At 42.9% G+C, this 24135-nt stretch overlaps 1 protein-coding gene across 8 annotated transcripts in view; it reads left to right on the top strand.

Annotated features, from left to right (window-relative positions):
* The window catches only part of HERC1 (HECT and RLD domain containing E3 ubiquitin protein ligase family member 1), a 187582-nt gene that overhangs the window by 161982 nt on the left and 1465 nt on the right, over positions 1 to 24135 (top strand). For all 8 annotated transcript variants that reach the window (XM_032342792.1, XM_032342798.1, XM_032342796.1 and 5 more), the window contains 17 exons: positions 741 to 1034; positions 2781 to 2846; positions 2994 to 3119; positions 4314 to 4452; positions 5487 to 5668; positions 6388 to 6543; positions 7269 to 7391; positions 8450 to 8552; positions 10162 to 10331; positions 12185 to 12323; positions 14697 to 14866; positions 15900 to 16069; positions 16341 to 16506; positions 17338 to 17414; positions 18210 to 18462; positions 19153 to 19305; positions 21875 to 22180. In XM_032342792.1, the coding sequence (XP_032198683.1) occupies positions 741 to 1034; positions 2781 to 2846; positions 2994 to 3119; positions 4314 to 4452; positions 5487 to 5668; positions 6388 to 6543; positions 7269 to 7391; positions 8450 to 8552; positions 10162 to 10331; positions 12185 to 12323; positions 14697 to 14866; positions 15900 to 16069; positions 16341 to 16506; positions 17338 to 17414; positions 18210 to 18462; positions 19153 to 19305; positions 21875 to 22180 (2793 nt within the window). The remainder of the gene's footprint in view (positions 1 to 740; positions 1035 to 2780; positions 2847 to 2993; positions 3120 to 4313; positions 4453 to 5486; positions 5669 to 6387; positions 6544 to 7268; positions 7392 to 8449; positions 8553 to 10161; positions 10332 to 12184; positions 12324 to 14696; positions 14867 to 15899; positions 16070 to 16340; positions 16507 to 17337; positions 17415 to 18209; positions 18463 to 19152; positions 19306 to 21874; positions 22181 to 24135) is intronic.

Below are 24135 nucleotides of genomic sequence, written 5' to 3'. Positions count from 1 at the left end.
AGTTAGGTAGAGATTCTCTTGTAAAGGAGGAAATATGAGAAGGGAGTAGGTCATTGTGGTTTAGTTACTTTCTGCTGCTGCTGCTTCTTTTTCTTCTTCTTCTTCTTCTTATGCATGAAAAATTGTAGTGAAAATATACAGCTAAATGCATGTGATATCCTGGATTGGATCCTGGAGCAGAAAAGGGGCATTGGTGGGAAAACCAAGTATAGTTCTGTGGTTTAGTTGGTGTTATAGCCAATATTAATTTCTTGGTTATATAAGATGTTATGAAGGATTTACAAGAATTCTCTGTACTATCTGTGTAACTCTCTGTATATCTAAAATTATTTCAAAGTAAAAGTCATTTAAAAAATTTTTGGGGGGACACCTGGGTGGCTCAGTTGGTTAAGCGTCTGCCTTCAGCTCAGGTCATGATCCCAGCATCCTGGGATCGAGTCCCTCATCAGGCTCTTTGCTCAGCAGGGAGTCTGCTTCTCTCTCTGTCTCTTCCTGCCACTCTGTTCGCATGTGCTCGCGCTCTCTCTCTCTCTGACAAATAAATAAATAAAATCTTTTAAAAAAAAAATCTTTTTTTGTTTTTTTAAATTCCATTTAGTGAATATACAGAGTAATAATAGTTTCAGATATAAGAAAAGAGTAAAAAAAAAAATACAGTTATAGTATTTCAGAATACAGTAGGTTAATTTATAATATTTGGTACAGGCTCTTCAATTTGACCTTCTTGTATTTCCTCTTAGCCTCATGTGGTTTGTGGTGATCAGCTTGTTCATAGCCCCTACATGCAATGTCTGGCTTCCCTCGCTGTGGGACTGCATCTGGATCAGCTGTTATGTAACCCTCCAGTGCCACCGCACCACCAGAGCTGCCTCCCCGACCCAGCATCCTGGAATCCAAACGAGTGGGCCTGGTTAGAATGTTTCTCAACCACCATAAAGGCTGCTGAAGCCCTGACCAATGGAGCACAGTTTCCAGAATCTTTTACTGTTCCTGATCTAGAGCCTGTTCCAGAGGATGAACTTCTATTCCTAATGGTAAGCCATGATAGGAGTTGCTGCTGTCTGCAGCTGAGATTGTATCTTGGGTGTTTAGCAAGTAGCAGACCTTCAGTGAGTATTTCGAAGCTTGGATAGCTAGAAAAGCCTGCCCTTAGATAAACTTGATGTATTTTGCTTTCAGGTAGTCAGCCACTTTCAGTCTTATGGCAGCCCCCTGTGGTGACAAAGATTGTTTATACGAGAACTGTGGAGCTCCCATAAACTTGTTGGCTTTCCGTGACATAGTCCCATATTTTCTTCCCTTTTGTCGATAAGTTCCTTGTTTGGTACCTGACTTATACATATTTTGACATCTTTTCCTGGGTCATCTGGGGGGGTTTATTTCACATATAGATTCTAAATTATTTGACACTTTGATCATGTTTTAATCACCATAAAATGAGAATATAGAAGAGCATTCCAGTTGTCATTTCTTTGATTGTATTTGGGAATGTCCAGATGTAGAAAGTGTGATGTAGATGAGATGCCTGTGTGGACAGAGCAGGCCAGTGCTTGATCTAACAACCAATGTAGTTAAGATTTACATATACAAACATTTGAATACAAAGATACAGATACAAGACAAATATGAATGGAGGGAAATTAGTTATAAAATAAAATTTTACTTAAAAAAATTTTTTAGGTTTTATTTATTTTTTGAAGGTTTTATTTATCTGAGAGAGAGAGAAACAAAGATAGAAGGAGCACGAGCAGGGAGGAGAGGGAGAAGCAGCCTTCTTGCTGAGCAGGGAGCCCGACCCCGGCGGAATACAGTTTTAATTAAGAAGTGTCCTTCTGGAGCACCTTGGTGGCTTAGTCATTTAAGCGTCTACGTTTGACTCCGGGTCATGGGCTCAGGGTCCTGGAATCGAGGCCCGCATCGGGCTCCCTGCTCAATGAGGAGTCTGCTTCTCCCTCTCTCTCTACCCACCCCTGCCACTTGCACTCTCTCATGTACTCTCTCTCTTAAATAAATAAATAAAATCTTAAAAAATAAATAGCTTTGTCCTTCTGAGCCTATTTGCTCCAAATCTGTCATTTTCTAGATGAGGAAATTGAAGCCTAGAAAGATGAATTGACCTGCCTGTTGCTATATAGTGAGTTCACGGAGATGGTACCTCCTGCACATGACCTTGTACCTGTTGGTGCTCAGAAAACCTAAATGGTTAATTTTGAATCACCAGTGTGATAGTGATAGTTGATCATAAAGTGTTTATGATAAAGGGAAATATTAATAATACATAGTCGTTTGGCATGATTATAAAACTCTCTTAATTTTTTATAGTATTATAAAATTTTCTTATAGGATTTACTAGGTTCTTTTATGGAAAGAAGACTTAGTTGTTAATTAATAACATAAATCTTGGGGCACTTGGGTAACTTGGTCCATTAAATATCCAGCTTTTGATCTCAGCTCAGGTCTTAATCTCAGGGTCTTGAGTTCAGGCCCCATGTTGGAGGGGCTACTTTTTTTCCCCCTAAAAGAACAGATAAGTCTTGGGGCACCTGGGTGGCTCAGTGGGTTAAGCCTCTGCCTTTGGCTCAGGTCATGGTCTCAGGGTCCTGGGATCGACCCCTGCATCGGGCTCTCTGCTTGGCAGGGAGCCTGCTTCCCCCCCCCTCTCTGCTGCCTCTTTGCCTCCTTGTGATCTCTCTCTGTCAAATAAATAAATAAAATCTTTAAAAATTAAAAAAAAAATCTTGATAACCAAGATTCATCCTGGTGTTTGTTGTGTCTTGCAGGATAACAGTAAATGGATTAATGGCATGGATGAACAAATTATGTCTTGGGCAACTTCCAGACCTGAGGTCAGTGAAGATAACTACCTATAGTTCTCATTAAATCTTCTGATACTAAATGCTCATTTGTTTGTAACCTGGTGTCTCTTAGAGGCTAGTTCATGTTTGTTTGAATGAATGGTTGAATCTAATTTTGAGATGATTATGGTTTTTTAGGACTGGCATCTGGGAGGTAAATGTGATGTCTACCTGTGGGGTGCTGGCCGGCATGGACAGTTGGCAGAAGCGGGAAGAAATGTAATGGTCCCCGCAGCAGCTCCCTCATTCTCACAGGCCCAACAGGTAACTGACAGGGTAAAGAAGGGAGGAAGAAACTTGAGAACTCTAACAATTCTGATTTCCTTGTTGTCAGGTTATGTGTATCCATTGTGTAATCTGTTGTGGGGAATAACTAAACAAAGTCATGATGTATACCTTCTAAATGAAAGCTTCTAGGGTTTTTAATCAGCCTTAAATTTTGTTAATAAGTTTTTAAATTTTTTCTTGCTTCCAAGTGTAATGAATTAACATCATGATTAAGCTTGCCTGGTACATATTTATAGAAGTTAACACACTCCTAATTATTGATTCTGTTTTGTGGTTATTAACTTACAAGAATCTTTATCTAGATTTCATCAACTCCCCTCTCCTCTTCTAATAATCGTGGTAGCATATTTTCAAACCCTTTCTCAGGCCACTGCTTTCTCTTCCATTCTTCTCTGCCTTAGTAAGTTCCAGGATGCACTACTCTTTCTTGTGTATATCCCCTCAGCTTTCTGCCTCTTGATGGATTTCTAGCCAGTCTTAAATGTTTCTCCTCACCCTTTCCTCTTTTTTTGTTTTGTTGTTAATGTTATTATTTAAACTCTGAGGGACGCCTGGGTAGTTCAGTCAGTTAAGCGTCTGCCTTTGGCTCAGGCCATGATCACAGAGTCCTGGGTTTGAGTTCTGCATCGGGCTCCCTGCTTCTTCTTCTGTCTGCCACTCCCCCTGTTCTCTCTCTCTGACAAATAATCTTTTAAAAAAATAAATAAGTAAATAAACTCTACACAATTGCAGCATCTGGGTGGGGCACTTAAGTGTCCAGCTCTTGATTTCAGCTCTGGTCATGGTCTCAGGGTTGTGACATTGAGCCCTATGTTGGACTCCACACTCAGTGAAGAGTTTGCTCCATATTCTCTCCTCCTCTTTCTCTGAACATCTTCAAAATAAATAGATAAACTGCACAATAGGCTGAAATCCCTGAAGATAAGACAGTTCTAAATGATTTTAAATAGTTCAGTGCACCTCATACATCTTTGTTAAGTAGTTTTATAATAATCAAGAGCTTGTAGGAACCCCATACTTAATATCAACCCATCCTCTTTAGTGAGAGGATAGAAGAATTAAAGGTATCCTAGGTATGCATAGAATCATTTTAAGTGAGATTTTAAATTTTAAATCATTTAAGTAAAGCTATATGATAAAAGATAATTTGTTTGTGTGTTTTTATACTAGGTGATATGTGGTCAGAATTGTACCTTTGTCATCCAGGCCAATGGCACAGTGTTGGCTTGTGGGGAAGGAAGTTATGGCAGATTGGGACAAGGAAATTCAGATGACCTTCATGTGCTGACAGTTATTTCAGCCCTACAAGGTAAAATTATCCTCAGTTAAAAGCTGATCAGAAACTATGGCCTAACTATAGGAATGTTAACTTATGTTGGAACTCATCTCAAACCTTTGCTAGGTAAAGTCAGAGAGGGTTTTCACTTCTTTAGATTCTCATTTAGGATATACAGCCTGATTTCCACATTTTAAGCTGTGTTATTTTTGCAAGCTATTTATCATGGCAGTGCTAGAATTCAGTGTTATAAATAACTATTTTAAGACCTACTGAAAATTTTAAACAAATTCTTTAAAATTGTAGAACGGTAAATTAGGCAACCACTAATAGCAGTAATAATCATGCATGTGTTTCCTAAAAAGTAAAAACCAATTTACATGGAAATCTGCAGATGTACCAAAGACTTTACAGGGCATCTCAGCCAGCGTTCTCTGACTGGGAAGAAGACTACATCTGGAGAATCCACTGCAGGAGCTCCTGGCTTGTTTCTTAACGTCAACTTTAGTGACTCCAAAGCCCTCAAAGAGAGCAAAGAGGGGTTTTTAAGTAAAAACATACAAGTAATGATGTGTTTAGAACCAATTCTGAAACAGTTCTGAGTTCTCTTGAGATCTCTTCCTCCCAGAGCACAGCACTGGGGATGGGATTGCAGGGCTCCTATCTAGAACTACTGCATCCAGCCTCTAGGACCTTGCACAAGCCAGACTAAACTTCTTTGTGACTCAGTTAACCCATTTGTAAATTGGTGATGATAATATCTGCCTCATATGTTCTCTGTGAAAGTAAAAAAGAAGACATTCCAGGTAAAGCATTTCTAGGAGTGGCTAGAACATAGGCCTTGGTGACTAAAACTGTTCCGTCAACCCTCCTTTTCTTCCTCGTTATCATTTTATGTGACAGCTCCCAGTTTACTAGGTTATGGCTTCAAATTTGCTTTAAAATTAAAGACACTGTTTTTCTTTTTGTAGTAAAGAGTTTTTTCCATGTTAAGAGTATTCTGTAGCAGCTCCAAGTAAAGAGTTTTACCATCCAGTGACGCTTGTTGGTTTTCTGCTCTGTTCCAGGATTTGTGGTGACCCAGCTGGTGACTTCTTGTGGTTCTGATGGGCACTCAATGGCCCTGACTGAAAGTGGAGAGGTCTTTAGCTGGGGAGATGGTGATTATGGCAAACTCGGCCACGGGAACAGCGACAGACAGCGGCGCCCCAGGCAGATCGAGGCCTTACAAGGAGAAGAAGTGGTGCAGGTCAGACAGGATGTGGATCAGTTTGCCTTTGAAGATAAACATACTAGTTGTTGAATAGTATTCTCAAATTTAGTTAATGGGAAATAATAGTAAAAATGTATTTTGAGTTATTACAAGAGATCCACTGTTTTTGGCTGTTCATCCTTGAATTTATTAGAAGTTTGAATGGATTTTGGTAATAAGACAGACTCCCTTTTCCTGAGCTAACTGGTTGGCCCAAGCTGGGCCCAAGCATACTTCAGGTGCTTGGAAGAAACACAATAGGCTTTAGCTCCTGCTCTGTAGTCCTTGATACAGTGATAGGTTGAATGCAGAGCTTAACATTTATCATTATTGTTACAAGTGTTGAGTTCATGTCCATATTCTGGAAAATTGACTAGTGATCTCGGATGATAATTATAAAATTGCATAGCACCAGAGAGATCACAGAGGATTTCCCCATTTACTCTCGCATGTGGTTTAGGTCATCTGTACACAGCTAAAGCATAGCAGCAGTTCTTCTAAGGTAGGCTGGTTAGCTTGGTCTTCCTGAGGATGATGAGAACGTCAGGCTTAGGGAAGCAGGAAGCCCACTTGGGCAGGTAGAACATACTGGTCTTGAAGGTGTTGAGTTGTCAGTGAAGTTTATTACCATATTAATGACCAAAAATGACTGATTTTGTTCTTTCTTGGTGTACCCTCTTCTTAAATTTTTTTCTTCTCCTTGGTTCTGTCTGTAGATGTCTTGTGGCTTCAAGCACTCAGCAGTGGTAACTTCAGACGGCAAACTGTTCACTTTTGGCAATGGTGACTACGGTCGATTGGGTCTTGGAAACACCTCTAACAAAAAACTTCCAGAGAGAGTGACTGCACTGGAGGGATATCAGATTGGACAGGCATGGAATAAATCAATAATATATTTCATCTGCCCATAGTTTCTTTTTCCTCTATTATACTAAGACACTGTCCTTTAAATAAGACTAAAATCATCAGTTGTGCTTAAGCTCATGTACATTTTGTTTGGCCTACTTGATCATTTTTTGTGATTTTTTTTTTTCCAATATGAAAATTCCTATTTCAAGTTACATTTGACAAATGAAAGCATTAATTCAGGATGCAAATATTTTACAACCCCTTCCATAATACAACTTGATATAAAACCTTTGAACCATACAAATTTTTGTGACTGCTGTCTGGTAGTCTGGAAGTAGATGTCTGAATTGCGGCATCATTGGTACTGCTGCTCTCAAGTAGTACTTATCCTGTATACATTGAGATCACCTCTTAATAAGGAGATGTTTTTATCATATCCTGTATCACTCCTTAGGCTGTCTCTGATGTATTTTTTGACTCATTGCATACCTTTCCTTTTTCATGCCCTCCAATTCTAAGTTAGCCACAGATAGTTGAAGGATTTCACGTCAAAGAAAAAAGTTATTTTCTTGTTTGTGGACATTAGCAAATTTTTCTTATTGGCGCATTTTTTTAACATATGCAGAAGGCCCTTGAAATTAAAATGAAAATATATGTAGCCAAGTTTTTCACTGAAATGGGAAAAAAGAATCCCAGAAACAGGTATATGGTTTAGGTGCTCTGACTGAATACGCTGTTCTTTCTTTAGGTAGCATGTGGCTTAAACCACACTTTGGCAGTATCAGCGGATGGCTCCATGGTGTGGGCTTTTGGAGATGGGGACTATGGAAAACTCGGCTTAGGAAATTCCACTGCAAAATCTTCCCCTCAGGTCAGTATCATCTTTATTCTAGGGTTTTAGACAGTGTGGTATTCATCTATGTCATGCCTCTTTTTAGTTGGAAATAATTTATCTTTAACATTTTAGTAATTGATAATGAATTTCAGAAGCTTCTGTTGCTTACTTTTAAATGCCCAGCATTCTAGATCTTGATTTTAAATAAGCCATTAATTGCTAAACTGGATGTAAAAACTGTGCAAGGATAAGCCTTTGACCCCATATACAGACTGAACAGTGTAGGACTATCTGCTATGTAGAGAAGAAATAGTTATAGACATATCTCCAGGGTGCCTGAGGGAGGGAACCTTGAACAATCTTTTATATCCTTGTGCTTGCATCTGCCATTTTAGCTGATTATTACGCCTAATTTGTACAGATATGTGCCTCTGTTTAAAAAATAATAAAAAGGAAATATAGGAAATAATAAATAAGTTAGAAACTAATATTCACATTACAGAAGGTTTCTTGGCTCTGCAGAAGACTGTCTTTGCAGTTCTTTCCGTGTATTTTCCTAACACACTTAACAAGCAGCTTGATTTACAAATATTTAATGTATATTCAACTCCAGATACCCTATTATAAATAATCTGTACTATTTTGATAACTAGACTGGTGAATATTTAGCTATGGATGTGGAAAGCCAGGAAACCATCTCTGGGGCACATACAAAGCAGTTATTATCACCTCTGAAAGTAAAAAAGTCTAACTGGGAGCAGCCCATGGCTTTACATGGTCTCCTAGTATTGTTTAAAAGGCTCCAGGATTCTCTCTGGTCTCTGTTGCACAGAGCAGTGATTCCACTCACATGAGGTCCTGGGGGTTTTAGTCAAATGCCCCTCCCCAACACCCCCACCACCACAAATTCAGGTAATTTATAGAGCAATATGAGAAAATAACATTTAGGAGTGTGGATTTGAGTAGAAACACTTAGGTGACAAGTATTATTTGTATTAGAAGTTAGTCCTTGAGTTTATACATGCTAGTAGGCAATTTCAAAAGTGTTTTTATTTTCCTTTTTAAAGTATGTGCCTTACACTTTTATTTTGCAGAAAGTTGATGTCCTTTGTGGAATTGGAATAAAAAAGGTTGCTTGTGGAACTCAGTTTTCTGTTGCATTGACCAAAGATGGTCATGTGTATACCTTTGGTCAAGGTAAGGCATTTTCTAGGCATTACATTGTTTATTTTGTATATACATGTATTATATAAACATTTGCCTTCCAGTTTTAGAGAAAAGTGCTGTAGATAGTTTTTTGTTGTTGTTCTGGGTGATGAGTGGCCACTATGACCTTCATTCACTAGCTACTTTTCTCTTTTTTCATGAACTCTGTGATAAGGACAAACTCTCCTCCCCACTGATGGCCTTTCTTGCCCAAGCCCTTGTTCTTGCTAGAAGAGTCCCTGCCAAAGCCCTTCCCCTCCTCCTTTCTGCTGCCTACAACTGTGCTGCCATAAGTACTCCTCTGGACCCTATCTAATTCCCCAGCCCTTACAGGGAATGGAGGTTTGGATCTTGGGAATTCATAGGCATTCAGGTTCAGATCTTGAGTGCATTCCTAATCCAAGCATCCACAGTGTGATTCCCTGGTAACATATTCACCTTTTTAAGTAGAACTTCTTAGCAAGTTGTAGTGACTGAGAAGTGTGTAGGGCAGGTATGAGGAAGGGGAAGAAATAAGTCATGAGTAAAGTTTCTAGTCTTGGAAGAATAATGATGTCACTAACTGAGAACGGGGAGCTGGTTTTGGGGAACTAGTTAAGCTACTTCGTTTTGGTCCTATTGAATTGGAGCTATATACCCTAGATGTATGTGTGGAGATGTCTAGCAAGTTATTGGGGATTTGGATCTGGAATTCCAAAGAGATTGGTTATAGAGATTTAGATTTGCATAATGTTAGTATTTAAAACCATGTTAATAGGCCCTAAGAAGCTCAGGGAGAGAGTGTAGAATAAAAAAGAAGTGCATAGAACTCTGAGGGTGTGAGTAGAAGGCCGGTAAGCACAGAAAGAGGACTCAGGGGAATTGGCTTTGAAAGGAGTGGTGAGAGAGGTCACCAGTGAGCCAGGGTAGTACAGAGTCTCTGCAGGATAGGAGGCACTGAGGCCAGGTCAGTAAAAGGTTATGTGGGGTTCTCGGGGTCAGAGCCTTAGAAGAGGCTCCTGCCATAGGCAGTTAGGAGCTACTCATGGCTTTTGAGAATATAGCGTCAGTGCAGTAGTGAGAGTAGGTAGGAGAAGGTAGGTGAGAGAAGGTAGACTGCAGAAGGTGGCCATGCCAAACAGTTCTAGAGGCCATGGGGCAAGAGCCCCTGTGGGGCTGGCCTGTAATTTCTAGAAGTTTGGCAACAAAGGTAAAGGGAGAAGTTGGCTAGAAGTTTGAGGACAAGAGAAGTTGAGTGATGTCTTTTCTTAGAATGTAAGAACCATAGAGTCTTTCTTAACTATGTGCCATCCTCTCAAATAGGAGGATACTGGTTTGAAATAAGCTGTCTCAAGACACTCAAACCAAGTGTCTCTTGGTTTGAAATAAGCTGCTAATTTTAGATTTATTTATTTTATGAATAAGGAGCCCGTGACACTTTGCAAAGGTACTGTTTCAGATTTCATTCACTTAGGATCTAGTACACCTTACCAGAATGGCAGCTTTTACCATCATGAATTAAATGTGTCATTGCCATTCCACTAGAAGAGTTAAATGACTCATTAGAAAACAAAAGGACTGTTGTGTCCCATCCATAAGTTTCTTCTTACTGTTTTCTTAGATCGCTTGATAGGCTTGCCAGAGGGGCGTGCTCGCAATCACAATCGACCACAGCAGATCCCTGTCCTGGCTGGAGTGATTATCGAAGATGTGGCGGTTGGAGCTGAGCACACACTTGCTTTGGCATCAACTGGAGATGTATATGCCTGGGGGAGCAATTCAGAAGGGCAGGTAAATATTTATCTTGCTTGTCCTCTCATATTCTAGAATTCTGACAGCGTCCCTCATTTGTGGAAGGGATAAGCTAGAAAACCCTAGGATTTAACCACAATGCCTCATACACATCACTTTGCCATGGGACAGATTGATTTGTGAGCGCAGTTTTTCGTGTCTCTCTCAATTGTGGCAAAAGTAAGAATTATACCATGGTTTTTATTTTTTTTTAATTTATTTTATTTTATTTATTTTTTTTTTAAAGATTTTATTTATTTATCAGAGAGAGAGAGGGGGAGAGAGCGAGCACAGGCAGACAGAATGGCAGGCAGAGGCAGAGGGAGAAGCAGGCTCCCTGCTCAGCAAGGAGCCGGATGCGGGACTCGATCCCAGGACGCTGGGATCATGACCTGAGCCGAAGGCAGCTGCTTAACCAACTGAGCCACCCAGGCGTCCCTATACCATGGTTTTTAAAAAAATCTGATGGTATAGCAAAGTGATTAAGGGAATTAACTGAGTATATGTGTGTGTCTGCACTCATTAAAAACCGGCACATAGTAAGCAGCACTTTAGAGGTATTTGCTACTATCATCATCGTTTTTAATGTAATCTGTGAGATTAATTAACTGTAGTCTGTGAGATTAGGCCCTGGAGCATCAGTTGATCTGCAACATGGAAAGAATGAAACGACAATACTTTTATATTTAATAATAGAACATAGTACCGTACATAGTATGTTGTAGATAGGATATTTGTGTTTGTGCAGGAAATCTTTCTACAGAAGAATAAACTGAGCCTCTGAGAGGTTGAGAAAGATTTAAGAATTTGATGTGTTCAGCCTACCCTATATCTGAAGGAGGGAGGGATTTGGGTGGGAGATGTCTGGGATGCCTGTGGCTACAGTGGGTTTCAGCCCTCCAGATGCAGAGCCACATCCCCTTCCTCCATAAATCCTCTCTGGGTCTGTCTGCCCATTGAGCCAGGGACCCTCAAGTTCAAGGTCTCTATTGTTACTCCTGGTAGCCTCAGTTTGACTCTGTGGTCACCTCATCATTGTTTTAACAGATGGGGAAGCTGCTCATCCTTGTAGTTGCGCATGCTCTTGATGAGAAGATAGTAGCTGCTGAAGACGCCTTAGGGAGGTCATTGGCAGGAACTTGACATGATCCTCCCTAATGACGTTGAGGTGCTTAGCCGCTCAAACACTGGGTATTCCACTCGTACCCTAAGAACAGAGATCTGGAGATGAAAATCTCCTTCTCTGTATGCTTTTATAATTGCTTATTGTTACCCTGGCCGACCATGTTAGAAGAAAATCTGTGTTTTTTTTTTTTTTTTTTAAAGATTTTTATTTATTTATTTGACAGAGAGAGATGACAAGCAGGCAGAGGCAGGCAGAGAGGCAGGTAGAGAGAGAGGCAGGCAGAGGCAGGCAGAGAGAGGGAGAAGCAGACTCCCTGCTGAGCAGAGAGCCCGATGTGGGGCTCGATCCCAGGACCCTGAGATCATGACCTGAGCCACCCAGGCGCCCCAAAATCTGTGTTTTAAAATAAAAGTTCTATAGATGATTCTGTTACTTTTTTAACTTTCTAAGAATTATTTCCTCTCTAGAATTGGAAGCCAAGGATGTGTTCCATCATTAAGACTTAACTCTAGCTTTGGAATGGCCTTGTTGCAGCCAAGTTTTTAGGAGATAGTCTGAGCTATGAGGACTATTCTGATTGAGAAAATCAGAATTAATTTCATTTTGATGCTGTTGCTTGGTATAGATATTTATTTCTATCTGCCTACCACCTAAGGCAGATTGCATCATCTTGACTTCCTTGCTTCCTCTTTTTAATTGACTCTTTGTTTTTGTAATGTATTCCCAGCTTGGCTTAGGCCACACCAACCACGTTCGAGAACCAACCCTGGTAACAGTTTTGCAAGGGAAAAACGTTCGGCAGATCTCAGCTGGCCGCTGCCACAGTGCTGCCTGGACAGCGCCGCCTGTCCCTCCAAGAGCACCGGGTGAGAGATTCGATATTCATACTCCTGCAGCTTCTCTTTCAGAGCTTCTCTTTCAGTGGTCCCCAGCCGTGCTGTCTGCTTGCTGCTTTCCCACTGCATCCAGGCATCATGCTGAGACCACCAGGCCCCCCCACAACCAAGCCTTCTTGGTGCTCCGAGCACTGTAAATCCTTTCATAGCAGGTGATTCTCCTGCAGACTTCATCACAAAGCACTTCCTCTCTGCACCCCCAAAAGAAGAAAACATACCACTTTGGCAAGCAAAAATACATAATTTTAGAGCAACAACTAAGTATTTTTTCATGCACAGAAGAAGTGGTGAATCATAGTTTTCTAAGGCCTGGTATTAGGAGTAAAGATTCAAAGGTCTGAGACCAGTTGTCAGATTCTTCACTGCAATTAACCATTTGAAACATGATGTTGTCTGTGCGTTGGCACAGCAAAAAAAAAAAAAAAAGAAAAAGAAGAAGACGAAGAAAATGTTGCCATTTTACTCCAGCATGTAATAGGACTGATAGGCAGTTTCTACCTTTTTGTTCATTATGCAGTCCAGAACTACAAAAGATATAAAGGGGAGCCTGGGTGGCTCAGTCAGTTAAAGTGTCTGCCTTTGGGTCAGATAGTGATCCCAGGGTTCCTGAATTGAGCCCCACATCTGGCTTCCACTTCAGCAGGGAGTCTGCTTCTCCCTCTGCCTCTCTCCTTCGCTTGTGCTCTCTTCTCTCTCTCTCTCACTCTCTCTCTAAAATAAATAAAATCTCTTAAAAAAAAAAGGATATAAAGAAAATAAAATGTGTATTTATGTGTTTCACCTTCTGCTGAGTGCTCTCCAGATTGGATCCATCTTCCATTCCCCGCAAGTGTGGGGCATTATCATTCCTTATCTATCTCTCTTCATTTGGGCTGTTTCTCTGCCAGGCCCTTAAGCCTTTCTTTATACTACTCTCTGGTATGTCAGGAACTAGAGTTTCCTTGAAGTAACCTTGTGCCTAGGAATTCAGCATTCTCTTCCCTTTTTGCTGACCTCGGCTTTTAAGTCCTTGGAGAAGACTCACTGTAGAGATTTTTTTTTTCTTTTAAATACTCTTAGGGAGCAATGAGGACTACCAAGTAGATTCCAAACAAGCAAGAGATGTTTCTGATTAGTAGAGTCCAGAATGAGCAGTGCTGCTCACCCATGGTCAGTTTTGATACTCAGAGTCCTCTTCATCTCACAGAGATCTCACTCCCACTTCAGTCAGGAAGAGAGGCTCTGCAGTGTGGTGGTTAAAGGTCCAGACTCTGGAGCCAAGTTGCCTAGGTTGAATCCTCGCTGCTTTACTTAACAAGCTGTGTGATCTTAAGACTCCATTTCCTTATCTGTAAAATGGGGTGATAATAGCCCCTGTTGTAAAGAGCTATAGAAGTAAATGAAAAATTGGTGTGATGCACTTAAAATAGTGCTCAGCACATAGAAATACTTAATAAATGTTAGCTTTTGTTGACAGTATTAATGAAATCAATTGGAAGTAAAATAAATGGAATTGAGCTGTGCAAATCTTTATTTACATGAAACTCAAATAAGGCAAGTGTTGGTTTACTCTAGATGTTTTTAATAAGAGGGGAACAATGAATACAGTCTATGCTTCTACAGAGATCTTACTCTCACAGTACGAAGCTTTCATGAATCATGCACCCATAGCTTTCATTCCATCATGGTCACTTTCTGTCAGATCCCTAGGAAGTGTGGGAGGTGACTGCTGAGTTGCCCATTCCCATTTTCCAGAATTGCCTACCTGGTCCTGGCTCACATCTTACGTTTAGAAGATGGCAGCTATCAAATACAAAAGGAAGAATTTGGGTTTTTTGTTTTTGTTTTTTTAAGATTTTATTTATTCATTTGAAAAAGAGAACATGAGAGAGACAACATGAGTGGCGGGGAGGGACAGAGAGAGAAGCAGGCTTCCCACTGAGCAGGGAGCCTATTATGGGGGTTGATCCCAGAACCCTAGGATCATGACCTGAACTGAAGGCAGACGCTTAATGGGTTCAGCCATCTAGGTGCCCCTGTTTTTGTTCTTTTGTGAAGGAACTGTTTAAGTCCCATAGTTAAATGGGAAACTAAAGAGGAAAAAAAGTTTCCATAATGATAAATAAAACAAGATATCTTTAAAAATAACACATGTGCATTAAAGCATAAAGATGAGTTGATGGAGAGAGGAATTGATAAACACGTGATGAAGCAAATACAGGCAAATATTAATTCTAGAATTTAGGTAGTGGAATGAATGTTCATTGTATACTTATCTCAACCTCTCTGTTTGAAAATTTTCAAAATACTGAAAATGAAAGCAGTACATTCTCCTTTATAAGCATCTGCTTGCTTTCTGGGCAGGTGTGTCTGTACCTCTGCAGCTGGGCCTGCCCGACACAGTGCCCCCCCAGTATGGGGCGCTCCGGGAGGTGAGCATCCACACTGCGAGGGCCCGGCTCCGGCTGCTCTACCACTTCTCTGACCTCATGTACTCTTCTTGGAGGCTCCTGAACCTCAGCCCTAACAACCAGGTAACATGTTGGGTTGGGAGCACTACCCGTGCTTACCAGGTCCCTGGGGTATTCTCCCATGGCTAATGCTTTTTGCTCTCAGCTCCCAAGAGAGGTAGAAAAGGCACCAGTTCCGTTTCCATTTTACTGCTGGTTTAGGGATAGACCAGATACTGCTAATTGTGCTGCTGGACACAGAGGAGTCTTCCTTTTATGTATTGGTCTGTCTGGAGCTCAAGGAAATACGAATGGCAAAGCATGTATTTTCTGTAAAGTCCAATATGTGATTTCTATATCTAGGCAGACACAAGTGTGTCACCCCACTGTCACAGTGACTCTGTAAATGAGTCTGACACATTGCAGAGACTTCCTGATCGCCTCACAGATGAGCTTTCTGGGTCCCACTGGGGGAGAAAGTAAATGCAGCTGATTGACTGTCTTTATAGAACAGTCTAGTAATTTAGGAAGAAAGCAAGCTGGCTGTGTTTGCTTGTGTAATGTGTCAGCATGCCTGCCAAAATGTGTTTTGGTTGTAAAACTGTTAGAAATCCTTGGGTAATCCATCACAGGACATGTGAGAGATTTGACAGATCATTGTTAGAAACAGGTGATCAGCCAGGCAGCAGAATACTGTGCAGCACTGAACAGAAGGTTAAAAAAAACTGTTTGTAAATTAGCAGGAGAAATGTTGGTGATAAAGAGTTAAGTGAGAAAAGCAGCAGAGTATCACATAAACAGTGTGTTGTCAATAATGGGAGGAGTGTCTCTCCGCACACGTAGAAGAGAGCTGGAGGGAGACCGATGAGAGTGACTGTGGAGGTTGCGGGGATTCAGTGTGTACACGTGTGTGTGTCCTTTTCTGTATTTTCCAAGTTTTAGAAAATAATCATCGTATATTTTATCAGAAAAACATATTTTTTAAAAGCTATCAATAGTTACTGCTATCCAGGTTTATGCTTTTAAACCAAAAAATTATGTTCTGAAAGTGAAAAGTGTTCTTTCTAGGAAGCCTTGAATTGTACCATCTGTGATAAGCTCTCTCTCTCTGTTACAGAGCAGTACATCTCATTATAATGCTGGCACATGGGGCATCGTACAGGGACAGCTTCGGCCTCTGTTAGCCCCAAGAGTCTATACCCTCCCGATGGTGCGCTCCATAGGAAAAACCATGGTTCAAGGCAAAAACTATGGACCTCAAATTACTGTAAAGAGGATATCAACCAGGTTAGCATATGTGTGTATGTTTCACTAGCTAGCCAGCACTTTTTTAGATCAATGTGATTCCTGACTAATCTGTGAGCTCCCGCTTCCTGGGTTGTAAGCTAAGAGAGTAACGGTGCTTACCTAGTTCCCAGTGTGGCCACAGTGGGCCTAGCCCACTGCTCAGCTATTATTAAACTAGTGTGTTCATCCCTGATGGGAAGTTTGGGGGGAAGTGGTAGTTTGGGGGGAAGTTAGAGTTGTGTTTCATTCTGCTTTCCCTTTCTTTTTGAAGAGGGCGGAAGTGTAAGCCCATCTTTGTCCAAATAGCAAGACAAGTTGTTAAACTGAATGCATCAGATCTCCGTCTGCCCTCACGAGCGTGGAAGGTGAAGCTGGTTGGAGAAGGGGCTGATGACGCTGGGGGAGTGTTTGATGACACGATCACAGAGATGTGCCAGGTATATTCACGTGGTATCCCCTTGCTGAGTCATTTGTTCAGATGGTGGCTGTCCTACCATTTCCAGTGCCTACTGTCTGACACGTTCTTATGAATGTCGCAAGGGTGCATTTGTGAGCCTTACGTAAAAATCATGCTGTTAATGATAAATAAGTGAATTACAGCAAGGGTTTGTGGCATCTGTGTGAAGATACTTACTGAGTAAATGTCAGTGCCTGACTCTACTAGTGACTCACAGTCCTGCTCTAATGCAGCAGAAGAAACAGTAATGACACATATTTACATTTATGTAATGGACAAATCCAGGACCACCCATGTGCCCTGATTAATTCTGGTGCTTTTAGAATGAAGTAGAACTGTCAGGCTCTAGTGGAATTAGAAAAACAAATACTAAGAGTTTGGACGAGCTCTTATTTTGATATCTGAAGTGGCAAGTTTGCTTCCAGGTCAACTGTGACCCTTCCCTCTTGCCTAGTAGCAGAATTTTTCTGATAAATTCTGTGACTAAAACAACTTTTAGCTAATATTCGCTGGGTCTGTTTGCTATTGAATATCACTGTACCCTGCTCAGAGATACCCCAGCTCCTGCCCTGGATTGACTTTCTTATCTCAGTTCTGCAAACTACAGGATATTTTCTCCATGGGGGGAATGTTTGTAATTTCATTTTAAGTTAAAACCACAAAAATTATAGAGACAGCTGGTTGGCTGGTTGTCACATAACATTATAAATTCCTAAAAATAATCTCTTTTCAGTATGATCTTTAATGTAATTAGTTGTTCTCTTGATGCATTTGATTGTCATTTCTCAAAAAACTGTTCTTTCTTTTACAGGAACTTGAAACTGGTATTGTTGACCTTCTTATACCCTCTCCCAATGCCACTGCAGAAGTGGGCTACAATCGGGATAGGTGAGGCAGTCATCGAGTGACTTTTGACTATCTACAATAATAATGATAGCTCACTTACTGAGTGCTTACTGGGGGACAGGCCCTGCTCGAAGTGCTCTTACATATTATCCCATCGAATCCTCATTAGAACCCAAAGGAGTGGGAACTATAATTACTCCCTTTTCACAGATAAGGAAACTGAAGCGCTTCTATCATGACTCTATTATGGAACCAACTCAATGATAATATTGAGGGGTAGGGGAAATCCAGACTTGATAAGGAAAACTGACTTATTTTCTGTTTCTGAAGGCCCACGTGGCCTCCCCACAAAGAATTTTCTGTATCAGAACTTATCAGGAAGATTTGATATGCTGTCAAATCACAGCACTTAGTATTAGCAGTTCTGTGTTATGCCTAAATTTCCCAAGCCTTAAATTTTGGATCCTGCTTCATGGACTTGTAAATGATAAAATGAAATGATTTTAGGAGATAGGGCGTCCCGAAGCAGGTAACTCAGGGACAAAAGGACCATTCAGTTGCTCGTTCACAGCTCTTCTGAAAATAATTAAAAATATGGTTCCTGTGCTGTCCAAAAGAGTAGCTACCGTGTACATGTGGCTGTTGGGCACTCAGAATGTGGTTAGAGTTGCTGGAGAACTCCATTAAATTTTATTTAATTAATTTGAGTAGCCACATATGGCAAATGACTATCGCATTGAACAGCACATGTCTGGATTAATGCTGTAGCTGTCTGATAACTTATTTCCAATAGAAATGAGGTCAGTTTTATTTGAAGAATTTCCTTTAATTTTGCAGGTTTCTTTTTAACCCCTCCGCCTGCCTTGATGAACATTTAATGCAGTTTAAGTTCTTGGGCATTTTAATGGGGGTTGCCATTCGCACAAAGAAGCCTCTGGACCTCCACTTGGCCCCTCTGGTGTGGAAGCAGCTGTGCTGTGTCCCACTCACCCTGGAAGACCTGGAGGAGGTGGATCTGCTCTACGTGCAGACCCTCAACAGCATTCTTCACATTGAAGACAGTGGGATTACCGAGGACAGTTTCCATGAGGTGAATCTTGGCCAGTCCGTGTTCTGCTGGTATTGACCAGAATTTTACTGTGGGAAACTCAGATCTGGTCTTCCCCTTGCTGTTTGACTGACGGCATGAGCTGCCCTAGCAGCTCACCCACAAAGGTTCAAAAGCCGCTCATGGGCAGTGTTGGCACCAGCACCCAGCTTCCGCTCCTTCCTCTTTGGTCTACTCTCTGCCTGCTAGAATGGACAAGCAAGGGAACCCAGTTGGAGAGGGAGGCCTGAGGCGACCAGAGTTCATCGAACCTGGTTTGAGGACAAAGAAATGGTTAACTATAGCCAGATGGGTCAGCACATTCCCTTCTGATCAAGTGGCATGATCAGCTACCTCGATTCCTCATTTTTAATCCTTAAAATTCTTTTTTTTTTTTTTTAAGATTTATTTATTTATATGAGAGCTAGACGGGGAGATGGAGAGCAAACGCCAGCGGCAGGGCTAGGAGAGGGAGAGAGAGAATCCCATGCAGACTTGGCACTCAGCGTGGAGCCTGATGCTGGGCTTGATCCTGTGGCCCTGAGCTCAAGACCAGAGCTAAAACCAAGAGTCAGATGCTTAACCAGCTGCTCCATCCTATCCCTAGAAGTCTTAATGTTGTTACTGTTTTGCTATATTTGTGTGTAATGTACGGTATTTTTTTAGTAAAAATATTTTTTTTCCTCTTCTTAGATGATTCCTCTTGATTCTTTTGTTGGCCAGAGTGCTGATGGCAAGATGGTTCCCATAATTCCTGGTGGAAATAGTATCCCACTGACATTTTCCAACAGGAAGGAGTATGTGGAGAGGGCCATTGAATATCGACTTCATGAGATGGACCGACAGGTGGGCTGAAACGTTGGGACGTGCATATGAATGTTTACAGTTGTCTTCAAACAAGAGCTTACTGGTTACTGCTGAATTTGGGTATATGAACTACCATGTCAGTTAATTTGTATCTGCCTTTCAGCCCCTGTTCAGAGACTTTTCAGGCCTTACCTCCGGTCTTCCTGTCTCCTTACTCAAAGCCTTAGGACAGCTCTAAATTGGTCACTGGTTGGATTGAGGCCAGGCTGTCACCCAGGCCTTTACACCTGCCTTCTCACTCAGCCTTCATTTTGTTTGTTTTCATCTCTTATTGTCCCCAACCCAGGGTCTCCCACTCTACTTGGGTCAGTCAGGGCCCATGTGAGTAAACCCCTCACACTGGTCTTGCGATCCCATGTGAGTGCCTCTTTCCCAACTCCTGCTGCCGTCCCTTCAGGCCCCAGCTGAAAATGCCTCTCCTCCACAAACCAGCTTTCCTCCAGGTCCATAGCCGGTAGAAATCTTTTTTGTTACTTAGAAATTTCTCAAGATACCATAATACTTCTATGTTGTGGTCTAAGAACTAGGCCACAGAGTTTGGATCTTGTTTCTTCAATTAGCTTGTAAGACTTTGAGTGAAGAATGCATTCTATTATATATGTTACATACATGTGTGCTGCATATATTACATAAATATAGTGTGTGTGTGTGTGTGTGTATCTCCTAAATATTCTTGTTATGTGCTGACATTGTAGTAAGCATTTAATAATAAATGATGAGAATGTGGTGAGTGACCAAAGAAATGAACATTTTGTCCAAAAATGGGGTTTTGGTTATACAGTCCTTAAAAGCCACTTTATAGTACTTTATTTGCAGAATGTGCTAGGGTCTTCTTGAGAGCTAGACTGAGGCTCGAAGGCTGTTGAAGTGTGTATGTTCTGTGCCTTTCCCTTCTGGTTCCTTCTTTGACTCTGGCTTTGGACCAAGTCCAGTCAGAAAACTGTTATCCCTTAGTGAGGGCAGGTCTTTTGGGCATGCTGTTCACACAGCTGGGGCTTAGGTTTTGGCTCCAGTTCTTCAGAATTTTAATCCCCAGTGAGTAATTGGCTAAAAATACATTGAATACCTTCTGCATGCCAGGTGTGGGTCCAGGCTGCCTCGTGTGCAGTGTTTCCTGTAGTTACTCTGTGAGAGAAGGATTACTGTCACATTTCACAGATGAAAGTACTGAGGCAGAGAAGTGAAGTGATGTGCCCAAGGCGAAGCCAGGGTCCCAAACCAGGTTTAACTGTGGGGTCTAGGCTCTTCTGGGTCAGATTGCCCCTCCACTCTCTGCCAGTCATGCTCTGCTCAGCCCGTAGCTTTGTTCCTTTCTCAGCAAGGAGGCCTTTTTCCTCTTTCACGTCTTCCTCTTCTCTTAGAACCCAGTGTTCTTCCCATAGCTGTCCCCATTTGTTCCCCGCCAAGCAGCCAGCCCCAATACCTCAGCCTCATTTTTTTCTAGACAGCTTTTGGTTTGTATTCTACCAGGCATGACAGCTTGTGTTTGGGCAAACTTTGGCTGGGGTCTTCCTTTTAATACCCATACAGACGGTCCTCGCTGCCAGTCTTGTTCCCGTGCCCCGGGTGGGACGTCTTTGTACCAGTCCCAGCCCCAGGGCCTTCCCCAAGGTGTGGCTCCTTCTTGGGTCCTCCGGGTTTTTCCTTTTGCTAATTATCACTGGTGGTTCTGAGTTGGCCAAGAGTGAGGAAGTGTTTAAAAACAAATCTTGACAGCAGTGAATGAGTCTGTGTGTAGGGTGTGCGTTGCTGTGCGACCTTGGGGTGTTTTTGAAACAGACTGTTGTGGGTAGCCCCTCCAGCCCCCCTCAGCACTCTGCAGCTGACCTGCTCTCCGCACCGTGCTGGGAGAGAACAGCAGCAGTAGGGCACACAGACATGCATCGAGAATTCTCATCATAGTCGTGTGAGCAGCAGTTGTTTGCCTCATTTCTCAGATGAGAAAATTAAAGTAAAAGAGACGGAGCTGGGATTCAGACCCCGAAGTCTCCTGATGAAATATTCTGTCCTTCCTACTGCCTTCTTCCAGAAGGCCTTGCTAGTTTAATTTTCTTCTTTGTACTTTTCTAACTACTTCTTCTTTTTTTTTTTTTTTAACAATGAGCACAAATAAGTTTTACCAGAAGGATATAACTCTTCCAAAGAAAAATATGAGTGCAAGAAACAGTAGAAGGTAGACACATCCTCTAGGAGCGTCTTACCCTAACGAGAGACAGAGTAGCCCTCAGGGCCCAATGTAACTGCACAGCCATGCGTGCTGAGGGGTAGGAGTGAGTGCGGTTGGCACCGGGGTTGGGGGCGCTTAGGGCGGCGGGCTGAGTTTTGTGGGGGCAGAAGGCAAGCTCCTCAATTGACTTGACCTGGGACCGGAAGGAGTGTAGAAGTCCCACAGGCAGGGAGGAGCTTGGACAGAGGGTTGGTGGCCGGGGGAGTGGGCCATGTGCGCCTTGGGTCCGGGGGACAGGTCGAGGGTTTGGGGGGCAGAGGAGCAGGTGGGAGGTGCCCCGTCTGCAGACGCGTGTCTGATGCACAGCTCTCCTGGGAGCAGGTGGCGGCTGTCCGAGAAGGGATGTCCTGGATCGTTCCGGTGCCACTGCTGTCACTCCTCACGGCCAAGCAGCTGGAGCAGATGGTGTGTGGGATGCCCGAGATCTCCGTGGAGGTCCTGAAGAAGGTGGTGCGCTACCGGGAGGTGGACGAGCAGCATCAGCTGGTGCAGTGGTTCTGGCGCACACTGGAGGACTTCTCCAACGAGGAGCGCGTGCTCTTCATGAGATTCGTGTCTGGAAGGTCTCGCCTCCCGGCCAACACTGCGGACATCTCTCAGAGGTTTCAGATCATGAAGGTCGATCGGGTAAGTAAGCTGCGCTGCCATCCCTCCCCGTCCTGTCTCCCACTGCTTCCGCGCCGCTCGCCAGCTAGAAAAGCCGCACAGTGACCCTCGGGTAGGCCTGCCAGTTCAGGCTCAGTGTTTGAGGTTTCCTAATTGAAAGAAAATCAAGCAGAAAAACTTGTTCAGAAACATAATGTAACTTGAGTGAAAAAAAGCCCTACCACCAGCAACCTTTGAGGAAATCCTCCAGCAGCTTCCTGCGTGAAAGCTCAGCTTACCAGAGGGCTTGTCCTGCTGCCTCTGCCTCTGCCTCTTACTTCCTGTGCCTTTTCGTGTGACTTGTGCACTCAGATGTGGTCTGGTGTGCTTCCACGAAGACCCTAAGCTTGAACGTGGTGCGTGTGCCCGGTGGCTGCTTGTGCAGGCGGGGCGGCTTCTTTGCAGCCTGATGAAAAGCTCCAGCTGCAGAGCCCCAGCCCAGCTGCCATGTTGACAGATGGCTGAGGAATAAAAGAGCTTAGAACCTGAAATGCACACTGCTGCCAAAGTCCTCTTTCTCATGCACCCATCTGACCATGTCACTCTCCTTTCAGACCAGGAGGGGGCCCCCTGCACTGATTCCAGAATAAATGCCAACTGCTTCAGTGGCCTTAAATATCTCCATGGTCTGGCCTCTGCCGCAGCTTTGCTATAGCACCTCTTAACACATACCGTATCCTGGCCAGAACAGACTGCTTACCTTTTTTTCCCAACACACCACGCTGTTTCTAAACTTCTGTGCCTTTGTGTAGGCTCTTCCGTCTACTTTAGTAAGTTCTCCTTCACACTCCTTCCCATCTATGCCTGGCAAGTGCATACTCATCCTTGAGGCCCAACAGCAATGTCATCTCCTCCAGGAAGCCCTCATGGATGCTTTCCTGCTGCCCCTGACCATTTCAGAGGGCAGGCTTAGATCTCCTTCCGTCCACTTCCAGGACACGTGGTACATCCCTTGAACTCAGCATTAAGTTAGAAGTGTTTGTGTTCTATCTCTTTCCTTCCCCAACCACCCAAGAGCTGGACAGTCCTCTGAGCAGGGCCCATCGTGTTTATCCTGGAAACAGTAAGAAAAGTAGTGCCTCTTCACACAAGGACGCTTCCTGCCAGTTTCAGTGTCTGCCTTTCTGGTGTTTTTCCAGTAGCTATTCCTGGAGGTTGCTACAGCCAGAGCCATCCCTCCCCCGCTGCCTCCTGAAGCTGCCTGCCTGGGCTCCACTCCTGGGCTAGACTTGCTGGAGAGGCCACGCACAGGAAGGGCTATGAAAAGAGCCTTTCCATAAATTTTCTACATGACTTGCCAGAAACTATCAGTTGTAAATCTGTTTTGTTGCTTCAGAGAGAGGTGGGTGGAAGCAATGGTTTGCTTCTATTCAGCTCTGGAAAAAATCCTTGCCTTCTGTCTGTCCCAGGCTACCCCTGCCATCCCAGGAGTTAATCCACCACTAATCCCCTGCCTGAGGTTTTTCAGCCGCAGAAAACTGACCACAGTGGGTCTCTCCCTTGTGACTTTTAGACCGTTGCTCCTCCGTCCAAATCAGAGGCCCCTGTTCACATTGCCCTTCAGTGTCTTTGCTGGTTATGGTTTTCCTACATTTGAGCTTTTTGTGTCCTCACTGGCTCTGACCCAGAGAGGCTTCTAGGCCCTCCAGGCCCTCCATCTCCCACCTCTCTGGAATGCGCTAACCAGGTGTAGGGCTCCAAGGAGGAAGGGGAGGGCTGGTTCAAGGAGTTGAGAAGAAAAAAAAGGGCAAGTCCCTTTTTAACACCTATCTTCAGATATAAAAATGTACTATCCTTTCTGTCGCTACAGAGTGTGGGAGTTCGTGGAGTTTTCAGGGAAGACCAGGGAGCATATGCCCTCTGCTGCAGCAGCTGCCCTTCCACCTTCCACCTCTGTGGATACCTGAGTTTGTGTGCTGTGTTTAGCTCAGTCTGTC

Source organism: Mustela erminea, chromosome 5, assembly GCF_009829155.1.
Source record: "Mustela erminea isolate mMusErm1 chromosome 5, mMusErm1.Pri, whole genome shotgun sequence".
Classification (NCBI taxonomy): Eukaryota; Metazoa; Chordata; class Mammalia; order Carnivora; family Mustelidae; genus Mustela; species Mustela erminea.
The sequence above is the reverse complement of the archived record's forward strand: the minus strand, read 5'-3'. Positions and strand labels throughout refer to the sequence as shown.